At 39.8% G+C, this 20,841-nt stretch overlaps 2 protein-coding genes and 1 non-coding gene across 11 annotated transcripts; 2 read left to right on the top strand and 1 right to left on the bottom strand.

Moving 5' to 3' along the window:
• Nucleotides 1–4: 4 nt before the first annotated feature.
• Nucleotides 5–18,707, top strand: afdnb (afadin, adherens junction formation factor b). 7 transcript variants are annotated; one of them, XM_014409813.3, is made up of 25 exons: nt 5–106; nt 208–312; nt 7,864–8,056; nt 8,282–8,391; nt 8,479–8,603; nt 8,712–8,815; nt 8,912–8,953; nt 9,052–9,257; nt 9,444–9,589; nt 9,991–10,091; nt 10,199–10,470; nt 10,677–10,820; nt 12,512–12,710; nt 12,805–12,896; nt 12,989–13,075; nt 13,174–13,239; nt 13,347–13,420; nt 14,169–14,287; nt 14,381–14,539; nt 14,675–14,766; nt 14,893–15,036; nt 15,141–16,040; nt 17,554–17,641; nt 17,771–17,822; nt 18,321–18,707. In XM_014409813.3, the coding sequence occupies exons 1-25, from the start codon at nt 5–7 to the stop codon at nt 18,412–18,414; spliced, it is 3,816 nt and encodes a 1,271-aa protein (XP_014265299.3). In that variant the 3' UTR covers nt 18,415–18,707. The 7 variants fall into 7 exon arrangements, with proteins under 7 accessions (XP_014265299.3, XP_012778785.3, XP_023009185.3 ...); XM_012923331.5 differs by lacking the exon at nt 5–106 and having other exon boundaries at nt 206–312; nt 9,991–10,085; XM_023153417.3 differs by lacking the exon at nt 5–106 and having other exon boundaries at nt 206–312; nt 14,678–14,766.
• dusp23b (dual specificity phosphatase 23b) lies at nt 17,522–20,432 on the bottom strand. Of its 3 annotated transcripts, none has more exons than XM_004540059.5 (3): nt 20,160–20,432; nt 19,211–19,490; nt 17,522–18,859 (listed from the first exon to the last, which is right to left on the bottom strand). In XM_004540059.5, exons 2-3 carry the CDS (start codon nt 19,478–19,480, stop codon nt 18,674–18,676), a joined length of 456 nt encoding a protein of 151 aa, XP_004540116.1. In that variant the 5' UTR covers nt 19,481–19,490; nt 20,160–20,432; the 3' UTR covers nt 17,522–18,673. The 3 variants fall into 3 exon arrangements, with proteins under 3 accessions (XP_004540116.1, XP_004540115.1, XP_004540117.1); XM_004540058.5 differs by having other exon boundaries at nt 20,188–20,431; XM_004540060.5 differs by having other exon boundaries at nt 20,277–20,431.
• A 215-nt stretch (nt 20,433–20,647) lies between these two features.
• On the top strand, nt 20,648–20,730 carry trnal-cag (transfer RNA leucine (anticodon CAG)). Its single transcript has one exon. It is a non-coding gene; the product is annotated as a tRNA-Leu (tRNA).
• Nucleotides 20,731–20,841: the final 111 nt, after the last annotated feature.

Raw genomic sequence — 20,841 nt, 5'->3', positions numbered from 1 at the left:
TGGCATGGTTATCCTGCCTGGCTGGTCTGGCTTACTTCCTGTCCTCCTGGAAGACTCTGCAGCTGGCCATGAGTCTTCTTTGCATCCTGTTTATCTCAAACCATTGGTATGAATATAATTTTCCTTCAATGTGACACATTCAATGCTTAATCTTCACTTCATATTCACGCTGAGTCCAATAGTAAGTTGTGTTATGTTTGTTAAAAGGATCCACACTGGTTGTTTTCACAACAAAGAACTACGGAGGCCATGAAAGTTGCTGCAAACAATGCTAAATGCAATGGGAAATGTTTACCACATGATCTACCAGAGGTATGACAACATTTTTGAACAACTGTATAATCTTATTAACATAGGAGATGCAATTTACAAATGGAATATTTTAACAGTCTATTAAAATGTTTTTAGATCATTCATTAGGAGTAAAAGAAGGAAGTACACCCAATTATGTCAATTATGGACTTGTTCAGGACACCAAATATAAGAAAAAACACTCTAATTTTAATGTATACTTGGTAAATCAGTCTGAAACTTCAATTAAGGATTTTATGTTTTTATACATCACAATGGTACCATACTATAATTCTTTGATCCAGGTTTACAAGCACGTAACAATGTCTTCTTGGATTTTTTTCTGTGCTGTGGTGGAGCTTCCCATTGGGCTCATATTTTATCTGCTGGTCAACAAGGGTTTGATGCTCCCTCAGATACTCACTTTCACCATGGCCATTTTGGTTTTGAAATTGAAGGTGACAAGTGAAGGATGGATCTGACTGTGCAGCTAGACGTTTATCGGCTAACAGTTTACAGACAAAGAGTATAGGAGTATAGGAGCTTTTAGAGCTGAACTGATTTCACCCAGTGAACAACTGCTAGGAACCACTCGCCAACCAGTGGTTGTATCACATTCACATTATTGGAGACATCTCAAAAGCAATGTGCACTTGCATCATGTGTGAAATCTCTGTAGGCAAAAGTCTACCAGTCCTTTCAACCACCGATATCGCCCTCTGGTGCCCATTACAAAAAGAGCAGGTTTAAAACACTTCTATATTGGCTTCACTTTTCAGACCAATGTGGCTCTAACTTCCTGTTGTCAGTTTTAATTTCTCACAGAAATCTGGGTGTGTCAGTGTGTTCATCAGCTAGTGGCACTGGAGCCATTGTAGCCCCATTCCTGCTATACAGACTGGCCAGTATGTGGCTGGAGCTGCCTCTGGTTCTTTACAGTTAATTTAAAGTTTTTGATCTACCTGCGACTATTTTGTATATAGTAAAATTTACAGTATTTAGCATATTACATATGTTATCTTTGTTTCAGGTGTGATGTTGATGTGGTACAGTGTACAGGAGATGTCTATAGTTGCCCTGCCAGAGATCATAGAATTGATTTGCAGAAATGTTTCAGGATAATGAAAAATAAATTTCAAAACATGAAATAGAAATGTGCTGAAAAAAACACTGGAGGAGGGAGGAAGACAGCAGAAAGAAAATCAGTGTTTGATGTCTAAGAGACAAGAGTGTGCTTAAAAAGCCCAGTTTTCCAATTAGGCATTTGCCGCAGAGAGATTCATGTTCGAAGTCCTTCATTTTTGTTTGTGTGCGCTTTCTGACAGGAAGAAAGAGAAATCGAAATATGCAGAGGGAAACAGCTTGATGAAAGTCTAACGCTTCACAGAGAAAAACATTAGTGGATTTTTTTCTGCAGATGTCCTGTGTTTACAATACACTGAACAGTAGCTTCACAGCCAGTGAAAAGTTATTTAAAACTGCCGTGGTTGTGCAGACTTGTGTTACATTCATATGAAGTGTTAACTAGAAATATAGACACTGTGAAGTGATGAAACACACAAGGTGTTATTGACAGTCAAATGAATAAGGGATCAGCACCTTTATGTCTCCTTGAGATAAAAGGGGTGTTAAAACTAAAAAAAAAACCCCTCAGGTATTTGAGTTACAGACCCAAACACCAAATACGCAATTTTGCCAGCATGTAGCCATTTATAAAACACTTTGGCCCCTACAAGACCCTTATGTTGTACTATCATTTTTGTTCCTTTTATTGATTGTGTTTAATAAACACCTCTTTCATCAATTCAGCTCTATATTGGTTTATCTATACATCCATCCCACTACCACAACTCAGTGAACCTGGTTCTGAAATGCAGATGCAATAGCTTTCTTTTGTTACTTTCACATGCACTGTTTACCCGCCTGTAACCCTGTTCCAATGTGATTGGTCATTAGAGCTACATATAGCTGCATTGAGCTTTGTGAGATAGTGTTATCCTGTTCAAATTAGTCATCAGAAGATTGGTATAATGTAGTAATATAGGGATCGACATGTTCAGCAACAATACCAAGGCTATGGCATTTAAACGTGGTCAGTTGGTACCAAAGTGTGCCAAGAAAACATTCTCCACACCATTACACCATTATATGTTTATATAACCTTATATATAAAACACTGTATAAACTAAGCTTTTAAATGAAATAAATAATATATATATATATATATATATATATATATATATATATATATATATATATATATATATATATATATATATATATATATATATTAGGGGTGCAACGATACACAAAATTCACGGTTCGGTTCGGTTCGATACTTTGGTGTCACGGTTCGATGTTTTTTCGATACAAAAAAAATGTTCATGCCTTTTTAATTTGTCATTTATTAAAATTATAAATATATATTTTAACTCAAAAGTACAGTTTTTAAATTTAACCCTAACCCTTGTGCGCGTTTTTTATTTTGACAGCTAATGCGCACCTGCGGACCACTTATGTGCAGCCCTGGTTATTTAGCTCATCATATTGCAGCCACAGAAATTATTTTGTCCATGAAACCATAAAGCTGCACTTTCTTTTTGCCTTATAGTCTCATTTGTCATAACTTCTCCGTTTTGTGGTAAGCTTTTCTTTGGCTGTCACTTCTTCACCCCGACCTGTCTTATTTGGCTCAGCAGAACTAAAATATATATACTGCTACTTTTACACACGGACTCACATAAGCTCAGCGATTCTCTGCGCGATCAACCTCTCACATGTTTAAGCTTGCTGCGGAGATTTCACTTGTCATGTTTGCATAGTAAGCTAACGATTAATAAGACGATGTCAGAGGAATTGGTGCACAAATTATCATCACTCACAGATCAGTGCTGTCGCTCTCTATACACAGTTGCACGATTATAAAGTGAAAGCAAAAAAACAAGCGCAAATTCAAACGCGATTTCAATATGTCACATATTGACAGTGGCTCACCGATGCCAATGACATAATTACCCAGCTACATTTCTGAAAGAATGCAAAAGCATTGACATATATTTTTCCTTCCTACAATAGCCCGATGGGCAGGGTAGCCTGTCTGAAAAAAATCGCTAGCCCCAGGACGTCGGGCTGGCGATATTGCGAGCCCTGTATCTGATTGAGGAATCACTAATCTTTGGAAAAGAGAGTTTATTACAGAGAAATGTCTCTTTCCAAAATAAAAGCTATACTATCCACTTCTTCTGGGCTATATTCTCAGCAGCATAAGGAGAATCATGTGCTAACAGCTGTCTAAATGACTCGGCTAAAGTTAGTAGCATGCTTGTTGTTTTTGTCTTTGCACTAGGATGATGTCGGAGTAAATGTGCAGTCATATTCCAGTCGTGTTCCCACTAGTGCTTTCAGGTTAATCTCGTTGAAATGACCTTAACGCCACAACACGGCAAATCTCCGTTAACGAGCTACCGCCGATCGCCCCGTGCATGGGGCTAGACGGCCAACACCTTAACGAGCTAACTGCGCTAACACACTAGTTCCCACCCATGTAATTGAGCATTGCATGGCACATCCAACATACTGTTTTACTTTAGTCCATGACTCGCTTACCTTCAGGGTCATACGTCACATGAAAACCAAAATAATTCCAAACGCCAGATCTGAATGAGAGTGGGGGAGGTCCATGTTCCAAGGAGAGCTTAACTTCTGTCTTGCTAGCTTGCCCTGCGCTCTTCCTTCTGACAATGCTGTCTGTGTTGAGCACTCAGTGGATCTGCGCTAGACAGTGCAGCCTAGGCGGAGTAGTCGAACGCAGATTCACTGAGCGCTCAACACAGACAGCATCGTCAGAAGGAAAGTTGATAAAATAAATTACAAATGTTGTATTGTTCGATACATATGCATACCGAACCGAAAGCACTGTATCGAACGGTTCAATATCGATACGAATATCGTTGCACCCCTAATATATATATATATATATATATATATATATATATATATATAGTTATTCTCCTGGGCTGGAGCTTCGATGTGTTCATCAAACAGACAATAATGGAAGAAACTTTAATGTAGTTTTTTGTTTTTCTGCTTCTCTGAGAAATCTGCACATTCCATCATCCAGACAACAATACGCTTGATTGTTCATTTAAAAAAAGAAAAATCAATACTGTATGTATAATTGAGGATGGTTTTGTTACGCCTTTTGTTCCACCGAAGGTTTACCCAGAAAGCTTTGGAGCAGCCAACAAAAGCTGCCCCACATACATGGGAAGACATGTAACTATAAATTGTGCTGAAAATCAATGGCATGCGTGAGAAATGGGATTCCCTCAAGCATAAACAATGCTGTGAAAAAAGAAAAAAAGAAAAAAAAGAGGTGACTGAGAAAAAATGTTTTCTCAGCAAAACACAATCTTTAAAGACAATTATGTTTGAAAGTGGTGAAAATAATGAAAAGAGAAGATGATAGATTAAATCTGTGCTGCCCGATAAACGTGGGAATTATTTTCTTGTATCAAATGTGTGATTAGGAAACTGTGTCTCTCACATAACAAAGATCCACTGACCTGTTAAATGAGGGCAGAGCGGTGAGGGGGCTTGAAGAGGGGATGAGTATGCGAGTATTAAGTAGGCAACTATGTTTAAGAATTCACTGCAGAGAACAATGTAAGTGGGGAATAGATTCGATGAGAGCTGCAGTCCTACTGAAACAGCCTGTTTTTGTAGGAAGGAGCTTTGCTGTTATTTAGAAAACAACTTTGAGGTTGGTTGTTAAAAATGCCCGAAGAGGACGAACAAGATAAGTTAGGGAAAGTCATCAGACAGTGGAACAATAACAGACTGGACTTGTTTGAAATTAGCCAACCCGACGAGGTGAGGAACACAAAATATCTGTGTTTGTGAAGGTTTCTGTATTTTCTGTCAGTGCCACAGTTTTAGATGTAGTTTCAAAGATAAAAATGTTTTTCTACTTTTAATTATTGGTGCTATTTGATATTATAAGACACAGACATGTTACTTTAAAAGCTCATTTAAAAATGACTAATGAACAATTCAGTTAGCCGATCAATAGAAAGTATTTAGATATTCAGTTTTTCAAATTTATTTATATCAAATTCTGGCATTTACTCTTAAATTTAAAGCTTCTTAAATTTCTGGATTTACTGGTTATTATTACAGAAGAATCAGCTGCGTACTTTTGGCCTTTACATTTCTGGTCTGATCAGATGTTTTGCCACTAGCACATTCTTGTTGCTGTTTCACTTTTTATGTTCCAAAACAGGAAAATTATCTGTTGTAAAATAACTGAAATATTCGTGGTTAATAGGGAAAATGTTTATTTATATGTGTGCTATATTATATTCACCCACCAGCCACAGTTTTCAAACCACTGAAATATGAAGTTATTTAGTTAGTATGTAGTTATTCTTTTTACTGAGGTGGCCAGGCTGAGACTTTTCCTTGCACTGGAGGGTTACAGAAATTTTAATTGGAAGTGCTCTTAACTGATTTTTTAGTTTTATCTGTTGAAGCTCTGAAGATAAATACAAATGTAATGAATAGTAGAGGTTCTGCAAAAAAAGGTTCTCACTGATAAATTACTGGTTGAGCCAGTGAACTTGTGTGCAACATCCCACTGAGCTTCACTATGTCTGAGCGGTGACCAGACTTTAGCAGCCAGTGGCTCTGTGAGGATGGACTTTGATAAGACAATCTGTGAAGGCAAGAGAATTGCATCTCCAAAACAACGAGTCTTGTGATGCAATGCTTAGTGCCTACCAACTGGGTAAAGGAATAACAGATGGGTGAACAGATCCAAAGCTCTGCAAAAGTAGGCTGATGTTGTTTAATCCTGCAAAAGAGCTACTGTAGCCAAAATTGCAGAACACACAGAAAGTCTGTGTTTGAAAATAGCCCCAACATTTAAATACAGAAGCTTCCGAGGGCCTGTTTAGCTCACTGGGTTGAGTCTCTGCTTTTAATCATATTGCATAAAGTTACTGTAGAAGCCTGGGTCTGACTCTGCCCTGGGGCCATTTATTGCGTGTCTTCTCCTTGCTCTTGCTCCCAAATTTCCTGTCTTCTCTCCACTGTCCTATCAATTAAAGGCTAAACCCCAAAAGTATATAAAAATACAGAAGCCTCTATTCACTTTCATTATCACTTAGTTCGAGGTCACAGAGGGGCATGGCTGGAGCATATCCCAGCTGTCACTGGGCAGGTGCAGGTGGGGTACACCCTAGAAAGGGTGTACCCCAGGGAAACTGGAGTATCCAGCCTACACAGGCACAAAAATAACATGCAAACTCCACAAAGAAAGGCCTCAGGCTGTTAGTAACAGTAATTTCATAATTTCAGTAAAATGATAATTTTCTTTTCCCCCCAAATAAATGTCACATATTTGTTTGTTATGAGGTTAGAAAACAACAGAAGACACCACTTAGGGAAATTATAATGTCTATTTTTATCTGATTAAGTTTAACTGGTGATGGAAATTACAGTTGGCTGGAGTCACAGGATACGTGGGTCTTCTTCCATCTTAACAACATGTATTTATATACACAATTGCTTGAAATGATGATCTTGGAATCTGCAGTTGTTTTAAAAAAGCCTCTAACAGACCTTCACAGGGTGTGTATATCTACTTTTCCATCGTTCTGAGTATTGGTCAATCCACTGAGTGCTGTCAAACAAATGCTTTTCGAAGAAAAACTACCAGTCGTACTTGATCATGATTACTAATGAGAAGTTAACAGGCCTTGGCCTTGCCAACTTAAAAGACATTGTGGAAACTCCAGCATCACTTATTAAAATATTTTTTGTGAGTGTATAAAGAAAATCCAAAATAAATTAAAACTTTGCACCCAATTCTTGTTTTTTAAGGTCATTAAAGATGTATACTGTATAATTATTCCGCCCTGAAAAAACAACAGCTCAGTAAAATCATTAAAAGCCTAAAATTACCATAAAACTAATTGTACATAAACTTCAGAGCACAACTGTATAGAGGACAGCAGAAACTGTAAATCTTGCTCTGCTCATTTAACTTACATTTAGCGTAAGCTGTACTGCCTGTTTCTCTCTGCGGGGCTATAACCAGCTGATCACAATTCAAATGTTCTCTTAACTCCAAGCTCCAAGTCTTAGAAAACAGACTTTTTCTCAGTTGGAATCCTGTTTTTAGCTTCAGATTTAAGGGGTCGTTTGTTTTGTTTTAGACATGAGGAGCAGCAGGAACGGTTCTCAGGGACATTCTGAAAGCTTTTTAAATTCCTAAATAGAAAACAGCTCTTTATAAAGACTAAATTGGTCCATTCCTTTTCAAAGTCTATTCACCTTCACAGTTAAGGAAGGACACAGAAGGATAGAAAAGCGTGTTTTTTTTTAATGCAATAAAAAAGGTAAATTTAATGAACAGAAAACACAGGACACAGTTCAAAGCTGTCATGTATGACTGGTTACCCTGCATATACTCAAGCTGCTGGTTCAAACTTCGTCTTAGTTCTTTCACGACTGCAGTAATATGAAAGGCAAACACGCAAAACACTCTAAAAACGTCACGTTTCTTGGCAGAATCTGGAATTTCATGGCGTGATGCGCTTCTACTTCGAGGACCCTGCTGAAGGCAACGTGGCCACGAAGTGTCTGCACGTCTGCAGCAACTCAGTGACTCGTGAGATCATTGACATGCTGTCAGAGAAATTCAGGCCCGACATGAAAATGCTGACTACTAGTTATGCCCTGTATGAAATCCACAACAACAGGGGTAAGCAATTAACTCAAGAGAAAACAGGTGACGACACTGCATGTTTCTGGCTGCTTATTTGCTTTTATAGTGGCATGTGTGGGTAATACTGAAATGTCAGTTTTATCATTATGTTAATATTTTTAAAACAAGATATAAAGGAGTAATCAAGCACAGCCACGTGCTCTAGTCGCTTATATGATTCAGTAACTAAGCTCTTCCTGCTTTCTATGTTTTGTATGGAAGAAGAACGCAAGCTGGATCTGAATGAGAGACCTTTAGTTGTGCAATTAAACTGGAACTCAGCCAACAGAGAAGGACGCTTTGTGCTCAAGAAAGACAAGGACAGTGTGGAGGTAACTCTAACACCCATCGAACCTGAATTATAACTGTAACGTACTGTCTGACACCCGCGCCATCGTTTTATGTGTTTAACAATAAAGGAAAAGTTCGAGGAGAAAGAGAAAGGAGGCTTCATACAAAACTTTAAGAGGACGCTGTCAAGAAAAGGAAAGAAGAAAGAGAGGAACAGCAACACAGATGACAAAGCTTCAGAGGATGAGAATGGGTAAAACGTTTCATTGTTCGCAGCTTTTACTTCTTATTTGCCAGACTACCAGTGTCACACCTACCGAACCATCAGAATAACATCCTCTCCTTTTAAATTATTATCCAGGCCAGCTGAAAGTTCACTCAACAATGACAGCATTTGCTTGTCTAACATTGATGCACAGAAATTTTGCACAGAAAAGAAAAGACCACAGAGGCAGGCTGCTGCAGGTGAGTAACCTTAACACTACAGAGTGGATCATAAATGTCTTGGACACTGTCTGGCATATTTAAATTCTAAATCCAAATCTAATTGTGAACTTTCAGATCAAGCTGGATTACCGATTGGCGTTCAGTTCTCTGATAACTGTGAGTATGAAATAAGCATTTTATAGTTTGATACAAGGCATTTGCAGACTCTCTCATAATGTCCTCCTGCCCCCTGCTGGTGTCTTTTACACATTTAGTTGCAGAGCCCTTCCTGTGTGCAGTTATAAATTACACCAACAGCTCCACCGTTCACTTCAAGCTCTCGCCTGCATACGTCCTCTACGCCACGTGCCGGTTTGCTCTACAACGCCGGTACGGTCAAGACTCTCGAACCTCAGAGCACGCAGACAGTGTAACCTCGATCAGTAACAAAATGGTGTCGATGACAGGGAAGGTCATCCAGGCAAGTGTATGACAGATTCTGTGACATTTGCAAATATTAACTTCAAGGAAATGTCACTTTATTGTTTAATTTAAATTATGTCTACAGTCAAGGTGGACTTTCAGACGCTGACACTTCAGAATTATGTTTGCAGGTGTTCTTTAAGTTTGCACGATGCTCATATGTGGGCTACATTTACCTTTCCAGAGGCAGCAGACCATTGGAGGGGCTCTCGCCTTCTGGATGGCCAACTCCTCTGAGCTGCTAAACTTCCTCAAGCATGACCAAGACCTCAGCCCACTGACACAGCAGAGCCAGCTGGACCTGTCCCACCTGGTGCACAAAGCCTACAGGTAGACACGACACAATCAGGCCATAGCCTTCTGTTTGACTTGAACATGTCATTTTCTTAATTTTTTCACTTTGTTTAATATGATCTAAAGATGTGTTTTTATATGTGGTGAAACAAGTAAAAACAAGAACTTTAGAGAGGACTTACTGTGTTTTTCATTATATCTGCTGTTACACAAGTATAAGGACACGTTTCTGAAAGTTTTTTCTTCTCCTGGCTCTGTATGATGTCAGTGAGAGGGAATATAGCCCCTGCCCACCTGCTGTTTAAAACTTTAAAATCTTGTTTGCATGTTTATGCGCAACTACATTATATTTTTGTATCTTATGTATGTTACTCTGATTTGATCTAATCTTATGCATAGTGTCACCCAAAGTCTAATTGTTATACTTTTTACTCCAGTTGTCTGCTACAGTGTCTGCAGAATGAGCTGAGGAAACATTTGCCAACCTTTCTGATTGATCCTGAGCAATATGGTTCCCTGCCAGCTGGTATAGGTGCAGGTTTGGTTATTAAATTAGCATATATTTAATTCACTTATTTTACTAAGTGAACTGTTTTTGGATCCTTGACTTTACTAAACGGTCTATTTTCTGTCTTCCTGTTGCAGAAATGGTGCTTAACACTTTGATGAACACCATGTCTCTGTTGCGCCGTTGTCAGGTCAACCCTGCCCTAACCATCCAGCTCTTCTCTCAGCTCTTTCACTACATCAGCGTCTGGCTTTTCAATCAGCTCATGAGCCCTGAAGCCAGCACCCCAGGCCTGCGCTCCCACTACTGGGGAGCTGCTCTCCGTCAGAGGCTCACAACCATCGAAGCCTGGGCAGAGAGACAGGGCCTGGAGCTGGCAGCTGACTGCCACCTGGGCCACATCATCCAGGTATGCAACTCTCTGTTTGAATACTGTTAAAACAGTAGCACTTTTTACCAAAACTAAAAATTTCTACCTCAAAAATGATTTAAACCTGAACCAGGTTTTATTTTTTCTAATACGAAGAGCTTTCGACAGATGTATTATTGGCTTTAATTTACGGCGCGTTTCATTTGGTTAAAGCCGTTAAAATAGCATTGCCTGGCTGTTTCTAGGCAACCACCCTCCTGACCATGAACAAGTACTCAATGCAGGATGCGAAGGACATCCAGACAACCTGTTTCAAGCTGAACTCACTGCAGCTGCACATGCTGCTGGCTGGCTACCTCTATGCAACCAATGAGCCACACATCCCCCCTGTGAGTACCTTCAGTCTGCTCTTCCACTTCCACTCATGCTTGTAAATCCTTGAAAGAAAAGGTCCAACTCTAAAGATCAGTTAGTCAAATTATGTGAAACACATTTTCACGTGACAGAGAAAACAGTACGCTGGCATAAACGTAGGGTTAGTGTGCCTTGCTGAATTAAAAGCTTCACCACAGAAAAGGAGTGCCGCTGTATAGATCTGTGTGAATAATTAATGGTGAATAATATGATAATGAATAATATATAAGAAATAGTAAATTGAGCTGTCATATTACTTTATTCGGGAGTTTGAGAACAAATGTTTACGCCGACTATCCATCATGTCCCATCATGCTCGATCAGGTAACAGCTCAGAGAGATACCAATTAATGCTTATTAATGCTAAGTAACATACAACAAAGGCAGAGGACAGGGCTATAGCTTTTGTTGTACGCCTAAATCAAAAAGTCAAAAGCCACCAACAGTGCAAACACAGCAAAGTCCAGTTTAATGTCTTGAATTGGCTGAAGTAACCCCTTGCAGTCTCAGGAAGCACCCACCACACCCCTAATAATCCACAACTTAAAGCTTTAGTAAAATCTGTGAGTTGAAAATGTGTGGCGGCTGTAGCTCAGGAGGTAGAGATGGTCATCTGCCAATGGGAAGGTTGATAGTTTGCATCCTAAATTATCCTTGGGGAAGTACTGAACCTCAAGTTGTCTTAACTGGAATGTAAATATTAGAAAGAAAACAATTAAATAAAAAAGAAGTGCTTTTGAATGAGGCAAAGATTTACAACATAAACTGGGGAATTAGCTGAAAACTCTTCTAACAGAATATATTCAAACTTTTTAATGCTTCTGAAATCTATGAAAATGGACTCGCTTTTGGAAGCCAGCCTCAAGTGGACATTTGAGGAACTGCAGGTTTTTTTTTTTGTCCTTCCACAGTGGTGTCGTTGTTCCATTTGTATAAACTAAGTCATCGAAAAGTCCAACAGTTATATCAACACCTCTAAAACGTTCACTCTAAAAACCGCCCCATGGTAACGTTAACTAGGGTATGATTTACTGCATCTAATATTAGATTGTGTTAGTGGTTCCTTAGGAAAGACTGAACACCTCATGTGTGAGGTATTTTGAGCATGTTTGACTGGGAGGAGACTGAGCAGCAGATTCGCGATGTGCGAGAGAGGTTTTGCCTCTTGGTTGGCTTGAGAATGTCTGGGTGTAGGCAGTACATGAGAAGAAGAACTGAGCATCGTGAGGCGGACATGCAGCAGAACAGAGGAATAGTTTTAGCTAAGACTTACAAGATTATTAGAAATATTTTTTTTTTTACAGTGCATATAAAACAAAGCATTACATCTGTCCAAAAACTAATTTTAACTAAGCAATACTGAATATACAGTATTTTAACTATATTAACTGTAACTGATAAATCTTTAACTTATATTATTGCTGCTGTTCTTTATAACTAGCACCAATACCTGCTCCATTACTATAGTTGCCTGAAGGTAACAGCACTCATTTGCAACTGAGGTCTGAGATCAGGGTCCTTTTCCAGATTTTGAGTCCCAGCCGATTGGATATCCGTTTCCTGAAGCCTTGCCACATAATGACTAATAGCAATCTACTCTATACAGCACATCGACCTTTTCCTGAAATATTTCAGCTGCGTGATCCGCTGCCTGTCCTCACTGCAGGATTTGATCAATGCTGTAGTGACAGCTGCCGAGGCCTCAGCAGATAACCTGATTCGGAGCGAAGGACAGGACATCCAGCTGCAGGAGAGCCTCGACCTCCACCTGCCCTTCCTGCTGCCGGAGGGAGGATACTCCTGTGAGACTGTGAGAGGAATCCCTCAGGGGTTTAGAGAGTTTTTGGAGCCAATGTGCCAAAAAGGTATGGATTTTTAAAAATTCAGATTACGGTAAGCGACTGTACTTAAACCTAAAATGGGATCTTTGCTTCACCATATTACATCCTTCTCTTACAGGTCTCTGCTCTTTAACACCCCAGCCAAACTCCAAAGGGGACTGGACCATTTATTTCAGCGAATCTGACCCTTCTGTAGAGAGTACATATTTGGTAAACGAAAACAAAAAAGAAACACATGGCCCAAGATGTGTTGAAATATGATTTTACTTTGACTTAAGGGTGCATAATTTCTTCTTTGACAGGCAGCACATAGGCAGCCAGAGATTATGACGATCACACTGAACAAACCTTTGAACAGTGGGATGGGGGTCAGCATTGTAGCTGCCAAGGTGACCGTTCGTTTATTCCTGACTATTTCTTAGTTTTTAGCATTTTAGTATTCACTACTACAGATGTCAAAAACAGCCTGCCTCTTATTTTGCTGCAGGGAGCTGGGCAGTGTACCCTCGGGATCTATATTAAATCCATCGTCAAGGGAGGACCGGCTGAAATGGTGAGAATAAACACAGTTTAGGTCCATCTTTGAAAAAGAGGAGCAGAATTTTCAATGAACTGCGGAAGTACGCACTTAATCAAACTGTGTCTCTTTACTCTGTCTAGAATGGCCAGTTAACTGCTGGAGATCAGCTGCTCAGTGTGGATGGTCAAAGCCTGGTTGGTCTCAGCCAAGAAAGGTAGCTACTGCACACCAGCCAGGGAAATGTTTAGCTATTCTTATTTTTTCTTTTTGAAAGCAGGACGGTGGTTAGTCTAAGCTGAAAACTGCAGGAGAGATCATAAGTGAATAAGAATAACCCTGACTTATTCTCTTTTACAATTAGTGAAACTTGTACAGACACTGATATTCCCATCATATAATGTCATATTGAAATAACGGTTTGGCCTCCAGTGATTAATATATTGCTTTAAAATCTCGAGATAAAGAAAACTAAAGCTTTTTCCCCAATTTGAGTGATCCTGACTTCTGACCTTGAAGCATTACATTCCAAAATTGTGTATTTTCTCATGTTTTCCCATATTAATAGAGCAGAATAGACTGAAATCTTTGGCCTCTGCAGTCTGTAAAAACTCATGCTTCATGCAGTGTGTGATTTTCCAAAACTTTTTATTGCGTCACTGTGACAGTGTAGGGCGTAGTCTTGAAAACATAAATAATAAAGTGTGTTGCTCTTTCTGTTCCCTTTAATATGATACATTATACTGAATTTCATGAACTATTTGTCTTCTTTTCCCCCCCAAAACTGCAATGTAAATATTAGACGCACAGCACAGGTTAGCTGGTTGAGAGTAGCATGTTTTTAACTTTACAAATGCCAAAATTTAAGAATGTTTTAGCCAAGTTTAAGTATTTAGTAATTCCGAAACAATCTCTAAACTGTGACATTAATGAAAAGTAACCTTATTAATCTTACACTGGTTTAGGGCAGCAGCGATCATGATGCAAACTGGCCCCATTGTGACCTTACAGGTTGCAAAATTTGCAGCGAGTTACCACGGCCTAGAAGCCCTGCTGAGAGAATCCACCCCAGAGAAGACTACAGGCAAGCACCAGTACACTCAAATCAAACCTCAGCTTTTTTTCCATTACTTTCTACCTTCTTTTACCTGACAAAGACCTTTTCTTGCCTCATAAGGGGAGAGAGACCACGCTAAGCCAAACAATAAAGCCTGCATAAAGTACAGCACAGAGGACCACAGTCCCTCAGAGCAGCTCCATGGAGGCAATCGAAGGAAGAAACAGCAGATAATGCAGAGGAACAGACAATTTTATCGCTCCAACCCCAACATGGCCGGTGGGCGCTCTTCTCCTGTTGTCACTTTTTGTTGCTGAGCGCTAACCGCACATATTTCTTACTGTTAAATATGCATAACATTGGAGAGCGAGTCATAATAACAGCTGCAGTACTTTTATTTTCTTCTTATTACAGCAGACTTTTGCCTGGAGGATGGCGATAAACTTGTTGACCCTTTCACAGGAAACAGCACCGCTTCTGTGTCCACTAAAAATCTTTGCTCTGATGTGAGATTATTATTAATATTATCGTTGTTGACCAATGTTTTTAACACATTTTCAGTGACTTGTCAGGCCATATACATTTAAATATTTAAGGATTCAGCGTAACACTTTTTCCTTTCTTGTGGTCAGAAATTCCACTGGGAATACTTGACACTACCGAACCCTAGATCCCAGGACAGGAATGTATCTGAACCTAGCAAACCACAGCAAACTTTCCAAGTGTCTTTGAAACCTTTAGCTGGACAGAGCTCCAATAGATCTCTAAACGTCATGGTAAGTTTTGGTGTACCAAGACATTAAAAGAAATACATAAGCAAAGTCATAATAGTACAGCTAGAAAGAATTACATTAAAATCTCTTTATTTATCCCCCTCTAGCGCCAAGCCCTCTCTCAGGAGAACTTGTGTACAGACAGTGGACGCCCCCTGCTGGACAAAAGTCAGAGCAAGTGGACACAGAAGGATCAGGGTGCAAAGCAAACTGAGAACTACTGCACGTCTTTCCCTATCCGCTCTTGTCTTTCTACTCATGACATCCTCTCTGATAACAGCTCCCCCACAAATCAGCAGCAGGTCAGCCGTGTAAGCTGTGCCGGTGTCTGGAGAACCCCTTTTTCACAACACTCAACATCCACACCTTCAATCCAGCCGATACGCATCGACATCCCCCTAACAAGAGCAGCAAGCCACCAGTCAAATCCTCCACTCACTACTTTCCAGCAGAGTTCTTCGTCGCTGGCAGTGAAGATGAGCCGAACTCTTCAAATCAATGGACACAAGCAGAATCCTCAAAGCCAAGCTAGTAGTACTTCTGCATGTCCAGTATCTCCAACTAAGAAGCTACTTCAGCCCTCACTTTCATCACAAAAACTCAACAGGCACAGAGATCAAGTAGCAAAACCTCAAGTGAGTATCACTCCAACAAAGCATGTTTCCTTCCAAGAACCTCCCTGTTCACAGAAAAAGAGCACAGGTCCAATGAAACAGAAAGACCCTCTGGATATGTCTGATCCTTGGAAGAGGGAAGCCCAGGAGAAGCTGGAGAAGCAGCAGAGGCTTGAAGCGGTGGAGTTCCTGCAGCAGGAGATGCAAGAGCTTCAGGCTAAAGCTAAGCGCACGGCGGAGGAGAACGACCGACTCCGAAAGCTCAACCTGGAGTGGCAGTTTCAGAAGAGGCTGCAGGAAATTCAGCAGAGAGGAGATGATGAGGATGAAGATAACGATTTGGACATGATGGTGATGATACAGCAGCTAGAGAACAGCATGTCACAGGCCAAGGTTAAAGAGAAAACACACTGAAAACTTTACTTTCTGAGCCTGTTTTTTGTGTATGCTGTTCAGACACTGTTAATACACAACACTGTTGGAACCTCTTCCGATTCCTATTTAGGTCACACAGCTCGTCTAATTTAAAGCTGAACACAGAGACGCCCAAAAGTTTTTGTGGTATTAAGTAAAGTGTATTAAAGGGAGCCTAGTATGGTAATTTATTCTAGGACTTTAGTAGAGAGTGTTAAGAAAAAAAGTCAGCTTTAAATTATTTGTTTATATACACTCTTCATGTACCTAAATATCATAGCAAAATGGGGCTTTTAATGATTTCTTTGATTGGTTCTTTTTCCAGGGTGGAATGATTCAAAATACAAGAATTCGATGGACTTTATTTTGAGTTTCTCTAAACCACACGGTTTATATACCGAAGTTTAAATACAGCCTCGAGTATACATAGACTCTTAAGTTTTGTTGATGGTTCCAAGGCCTATTAACTTCTCATTCGTCATCATGGTTGACTATAACTAGAATTTTCTCTTTGTCAGCATAAAAGGGATTTGATTGACGGCACTCGTTGGATTGATCAACGCGAAAGTCTAAAGAACTCAGTGAAGATTTAAGGAGAACTGTAGCTTTACACATGTTGGCAGGTCTTTTGGAGCCATTTCTAAGCAACTATAGAGACCGAGATCATCAGTTCAAACAAATGTTAATGAGTAAAAGAAAGATGTGTCACCACTTTGGTCTGGAAGAAGACCCAAATTGTCATATTTGGATGAAAGGAAACTGGTTAAGAAACCACCAAGGCTCAACCCTGCCATGAACTGGAAACTGCTGGAACACCAGCGTCACTGTCCACAGTGAAGCCAATTTTACATCCCTATGGATGTAAATTTCACCTCAAATCAACAGCTAGATGTTTGAAGTTTGAACAAAACTGGGTGCTCCAACAGGACAATGATCCCATATACACATAAAAATGGTTTTGGAAAGGATAACTCAGGCTAACATTAAGCTTCTGCAATGGCCTTCCCATTCCTTGACCTCAACCCCATTGAAAATCTGTGGATTAGGCGTAAAAGCCAGGTTTATGCCAGGAAGCCAGCCAGTTTCAATGAACTCTACCTATTCTGCCAAGAAGAGAGGTCAGATATGCAGCCAGATTCATGCCAGAAACGTATTGACTGAATGTGTATGGTCAAGGTGCAACTTGCTACTGGAAATTTCAATTCAAATTCAATCTTATGCACCCAATTCTTGATGTTTTAAGTCAATAAAGACGTTTGCTGTACAATCATTCTACCCTTGGAAAAAGAACATTCCAAAGAAAAGGAAATTATTAAAGAAAACATTAAAAGGTCAAAATTACCAAGAAGTTCATGTCCATAATGAACCTAACCATAACTAACATATCTAACCATAGCTGTACATGCATACTTCTGTAATGACAAATTTATTTGTGGATACAACTAAAAAACACCCAATAATTTGCATTATTGTCTTTTATTTCCTGGTTCAGAACAACACAAGAAGCTCTAGTGGGAAGGACAAAACGGAAAAGCAGACGGGAACTCACCTCTCCAAAAAGGAAGATGAAGAAAAGAGAGGTGATCCTTAATTCACACATTAAAGAAAAGTGAATGTTGTTGTGTCAGTTTTGTTTATTCAGAAAAGTATGTGTGCATATCAGCTATGTCATTTGATTCTAACTGGGAAAATGTCCATGTCTTTGGCAGCTCAGCGATTAAGTGGATTAGCTCATGATGTTCATCAAGCAGCATCAAAAGAGTGAGTTTACACTTTTTTTGGCACACAAAGCGGAACATTAGTCTAATTCCGGGGTGGGGGAACTCCAGGCCTCAAGGGCCGGTTTCCTGCAGGTTTAAGGTATGTCCTTGATCCAACACAGCTGATTTAAATGGCTAAATTACCTCCTCAACATGTCATGAAGTTCTCCAGAGGCCTGGTAATGAACTAATCATTTGATTCAGGTGTGTTGACCCAGGTGATATCTAAAACCTGCTGGATACTGGCCCTTGAGGCCTGGAATTCCCCATCCCTGATCTAATTTAACAGGCAGCTACTAATGCCACATTTCTTCTCAAGAAGACTTAATGATACATCTGCACACAGTGGTGCAAAATAGAACGGAATAATATCCCTGAGTAAAATAAATCTATAAAGTAAAGTCCCCTTTATAAATACATTCTAAAACAGCACAGGATGTTTGTTTCACCCGTATGTGATATAATTCAGGTATCTCTCATGTGATGGTTGTATTTGCAGAAACCAGGAGGAGAAAATGAAGAGAGCGTCGGCTCCTGAGAAGCTAACATTCAAGGAGCGCCAGCGTCTTTTTTCCTTGGCGTCCAGTTCATAAACAGAAAGCTCAGAAGACAAAAATGTTTAAATTAAAAAAAATTATTTCCTAGCATCATGACAGCATCTATTAATCAAATGTCCCAAGGGCAAAAAATGGGTAATTTTAACATAATATTGTTCAGCACTGTTGTTCCTTCTTGTATTTTCTTAATAGGTAATAAAATGTTCATTTAGGAGTAGTTAAGGCACTTCTTACATCATTTTCTTATTAACAGTAACTATTTGCTGCTTCTTTTAGTGGAAGCAGTTAATCAATGTTACTTAATGCGCTGATAAAACTGCACCACTGCCTTCTCTTGTTCGTGAGTTTCAATTGAACCTTGCCGCAGTCTACGGATCTCGTTGATCGCGTCAATCCCAGAAATCTTCCTGGTCTTCACCAGGTAGCAGGCCAGCATTGTCCCTGTTCTCCCATGACCATGCATGCAGTGAACTGCCACACCCTGTAGAAAACAATACAATCACTATTTGAGTCAGTTATCTATAAAGTATCCCTGAATATTTTGGGGGTTATGGAGTATTTCTTCTAGGCTTGCTGTTCCCAGAATGGATAAATTATATTACTAATGCTATGTAATACATTTTAAAAATAATCTATTATCCCCCCCCCCCCTTTGGGCTCTTGGCAGAGTGTAGCACTTAGCTATGTTAGGGGAAAACCTGCAAAAGAAGACGTTTGTTTACAGGAATGAAACTTAATGTCAAATGTTTTAAGTTACAGTACTGAGGTAGCATACAACTGTTAAATGCATAACCATCCATCATGCACAGCCTGTCAGCATCTGAGATCTTACCTCACCCTTGGAGTTGCCCTCTTCCACAATAGAGAGGAATCTATCAATCTGATTGGGTGAAGGAGGAGTAAAGTCAACTATCTTGATGTGGTGAAGCTGTAACTCTGGGCATGAGTCATGGTTGGGTGGTTTCCTCTCACAGAGGCAAACCAGGTGCTTGATGCCATTGTCCACCATATACCGGTATTCACATGGCATCCTGGGCATCGCCAGTCCAGCCAGTTTGCCTGGCTCCACCCAGGAGAAGTTGTGTGGAGCAAAGGAGGCCATAACTATTCAACTGAGGAGAGGGCAGAGCATAGGTTTACTTTATAAACATTCAGTCTATATTAACAATATACGAAACAGTAAAATAAAACCATAATCTTAGTCTGAAACTGTTGATGTCACAAGTGGGATTCGAACCCTCACTTCCAGGAAAGTGTTTTTATTTATGCTTTTTTTTTTTTATCGTGTCACAACCCGCCTCAAAGTGTCTCAATCGGGACACTAAAAACTGATTTGATCTTTCTGAGGATAACATGTAAACTTCACATAGATACAGACAAAGCAACAACGACTTTTACATCTTAAATATATCAGTAAACAGTCGGGAAAGAGCGCTAAAATAAGATGCCAAGAGTGACACTGTGCAGCTGTCTACTTTACGTTAGCATAATGCTATTGACTAGGCTAGACAGTCCAGTGACTCATTGAGGGATTAGTTTAATAGGGTTACAAATGTAGCATTATACGGCACAGGTCTGGTACGGAAATACACTTCAGGCCTTACCAGACTTTACCTGTTTGTTTTCAGAGATTAGAAAAGCAAGTGACAAAAGGTAACCCCTAGCTAAACTTTAGCAATGGTATGATGAAACTAAGCACCTCGCAGATTTGTAAAGACAACTCGGGCGAGGAATTCACCCTATAGCAATTAGCTTCCCTATAGACAATGAATGTCTATTACCTGTCAAAAAGTCCTGAGAATTACTCACGGTTTACTGATGAATGCACTCTAGGGACTTGTTCAAACCGCCTCACCCTGTCTGTCAAGCTAGTTACTACGTTCGCCGTTAGCACGTACCGTAGACAACTTAATAGCAGCTACTTCACAATTTCGCTGATAACTACTACGATTCTACAAGAGTAAAACTGGAAAGACACGTATCTAACCAAGACTAGATTGTGTCTGTTGCAATGCTAGGTATGACGCGCCAGGCAATCAATCAATCGGTGAGGGAAGCGGCTGTCAAGTTCTTCAATGAAAATCATCTTACTTGTTGTAATGGATATTTAGCTGCCTGCTAATGACAGAGAGGATTTCTGATTTCAGTTCAGCGCCTTCACAGTGGGATGAATTGTTGTTTTAGTAGCACAATATACAATAACACAATTATAAGTGTGCAGATTGCTATGATCGACTTTAAAAGATGGTCTAGCCGTTTCTGTTTGAAAGTCAGGATGGCCGAGCGGTCTAAGGCGCTGCGTTCAGGTCGCAGTCTCCCCTGGAGGCGTGGGTTCGAATCCCACTTCTGACAATAACCTTTTTACATTTTTTGATACAAGAATCTGGTTTTATTTCACCGTTTTGTTTATGATTAATGCTGACTGACTGTGAAGGTTCTCAGTCATTAATGCTGACTGACTCC

The sequence above is a fragment of the Maylandia zebra genome, linkage group LG19 (assembly GCF_041146795.1).
Source record: "Maylandia zebra isolate NMK-2024a linkage group LG19, Mzebra_GT3a, whole genome shotgun sequence".
Classification (NCBI taxonomy): Eukaryota; Metazoa; Chordata; class Actinopteri; order Cichliformes; family Cichlidae; genus Maylandia; species Maylandia zebra.
This window is presented reverse-complemented; position numbering and strand designations above follow the sequence as displayed.

Coding starts and splice junctions, on each gene's coding strand:
- afdnb (XM_014409813.3), top strand. CDS start 5: ATGGTTATCCTGCCTGGCTGGTCTGGCTTACTTCCTGTCCTCCTGGAA. Junction 13,076..13,173: donor TCAGCATTGTAGCTGCCAAG/GTGACCGTTCGT, acceptor ATTTTGCTGCAG/GGAGCTGGGCAGTGTACCCT. Junction 14,540..14,674: donor CTCCAACCCCAACATGGCCG/GTGGGCGCTCTT, acceptor TTCTTATTACAG/CAGACTTTTGCCTGGAGGAT.
- dusp23b (XM_004540059.5), bottom strand. CDS start 19,480: ATGGCCTCCTTTGCTCCACACAACTTCTCCTGGGTGGAGCCAGGCAAA. Junction 18,860..19,210: donor AGGGCAACTCCAAGGGTGAG/GTAAGATCTCAG, acceptor TGTTTTCTACAG/GGTGTGGCAGTTCACTGCAT.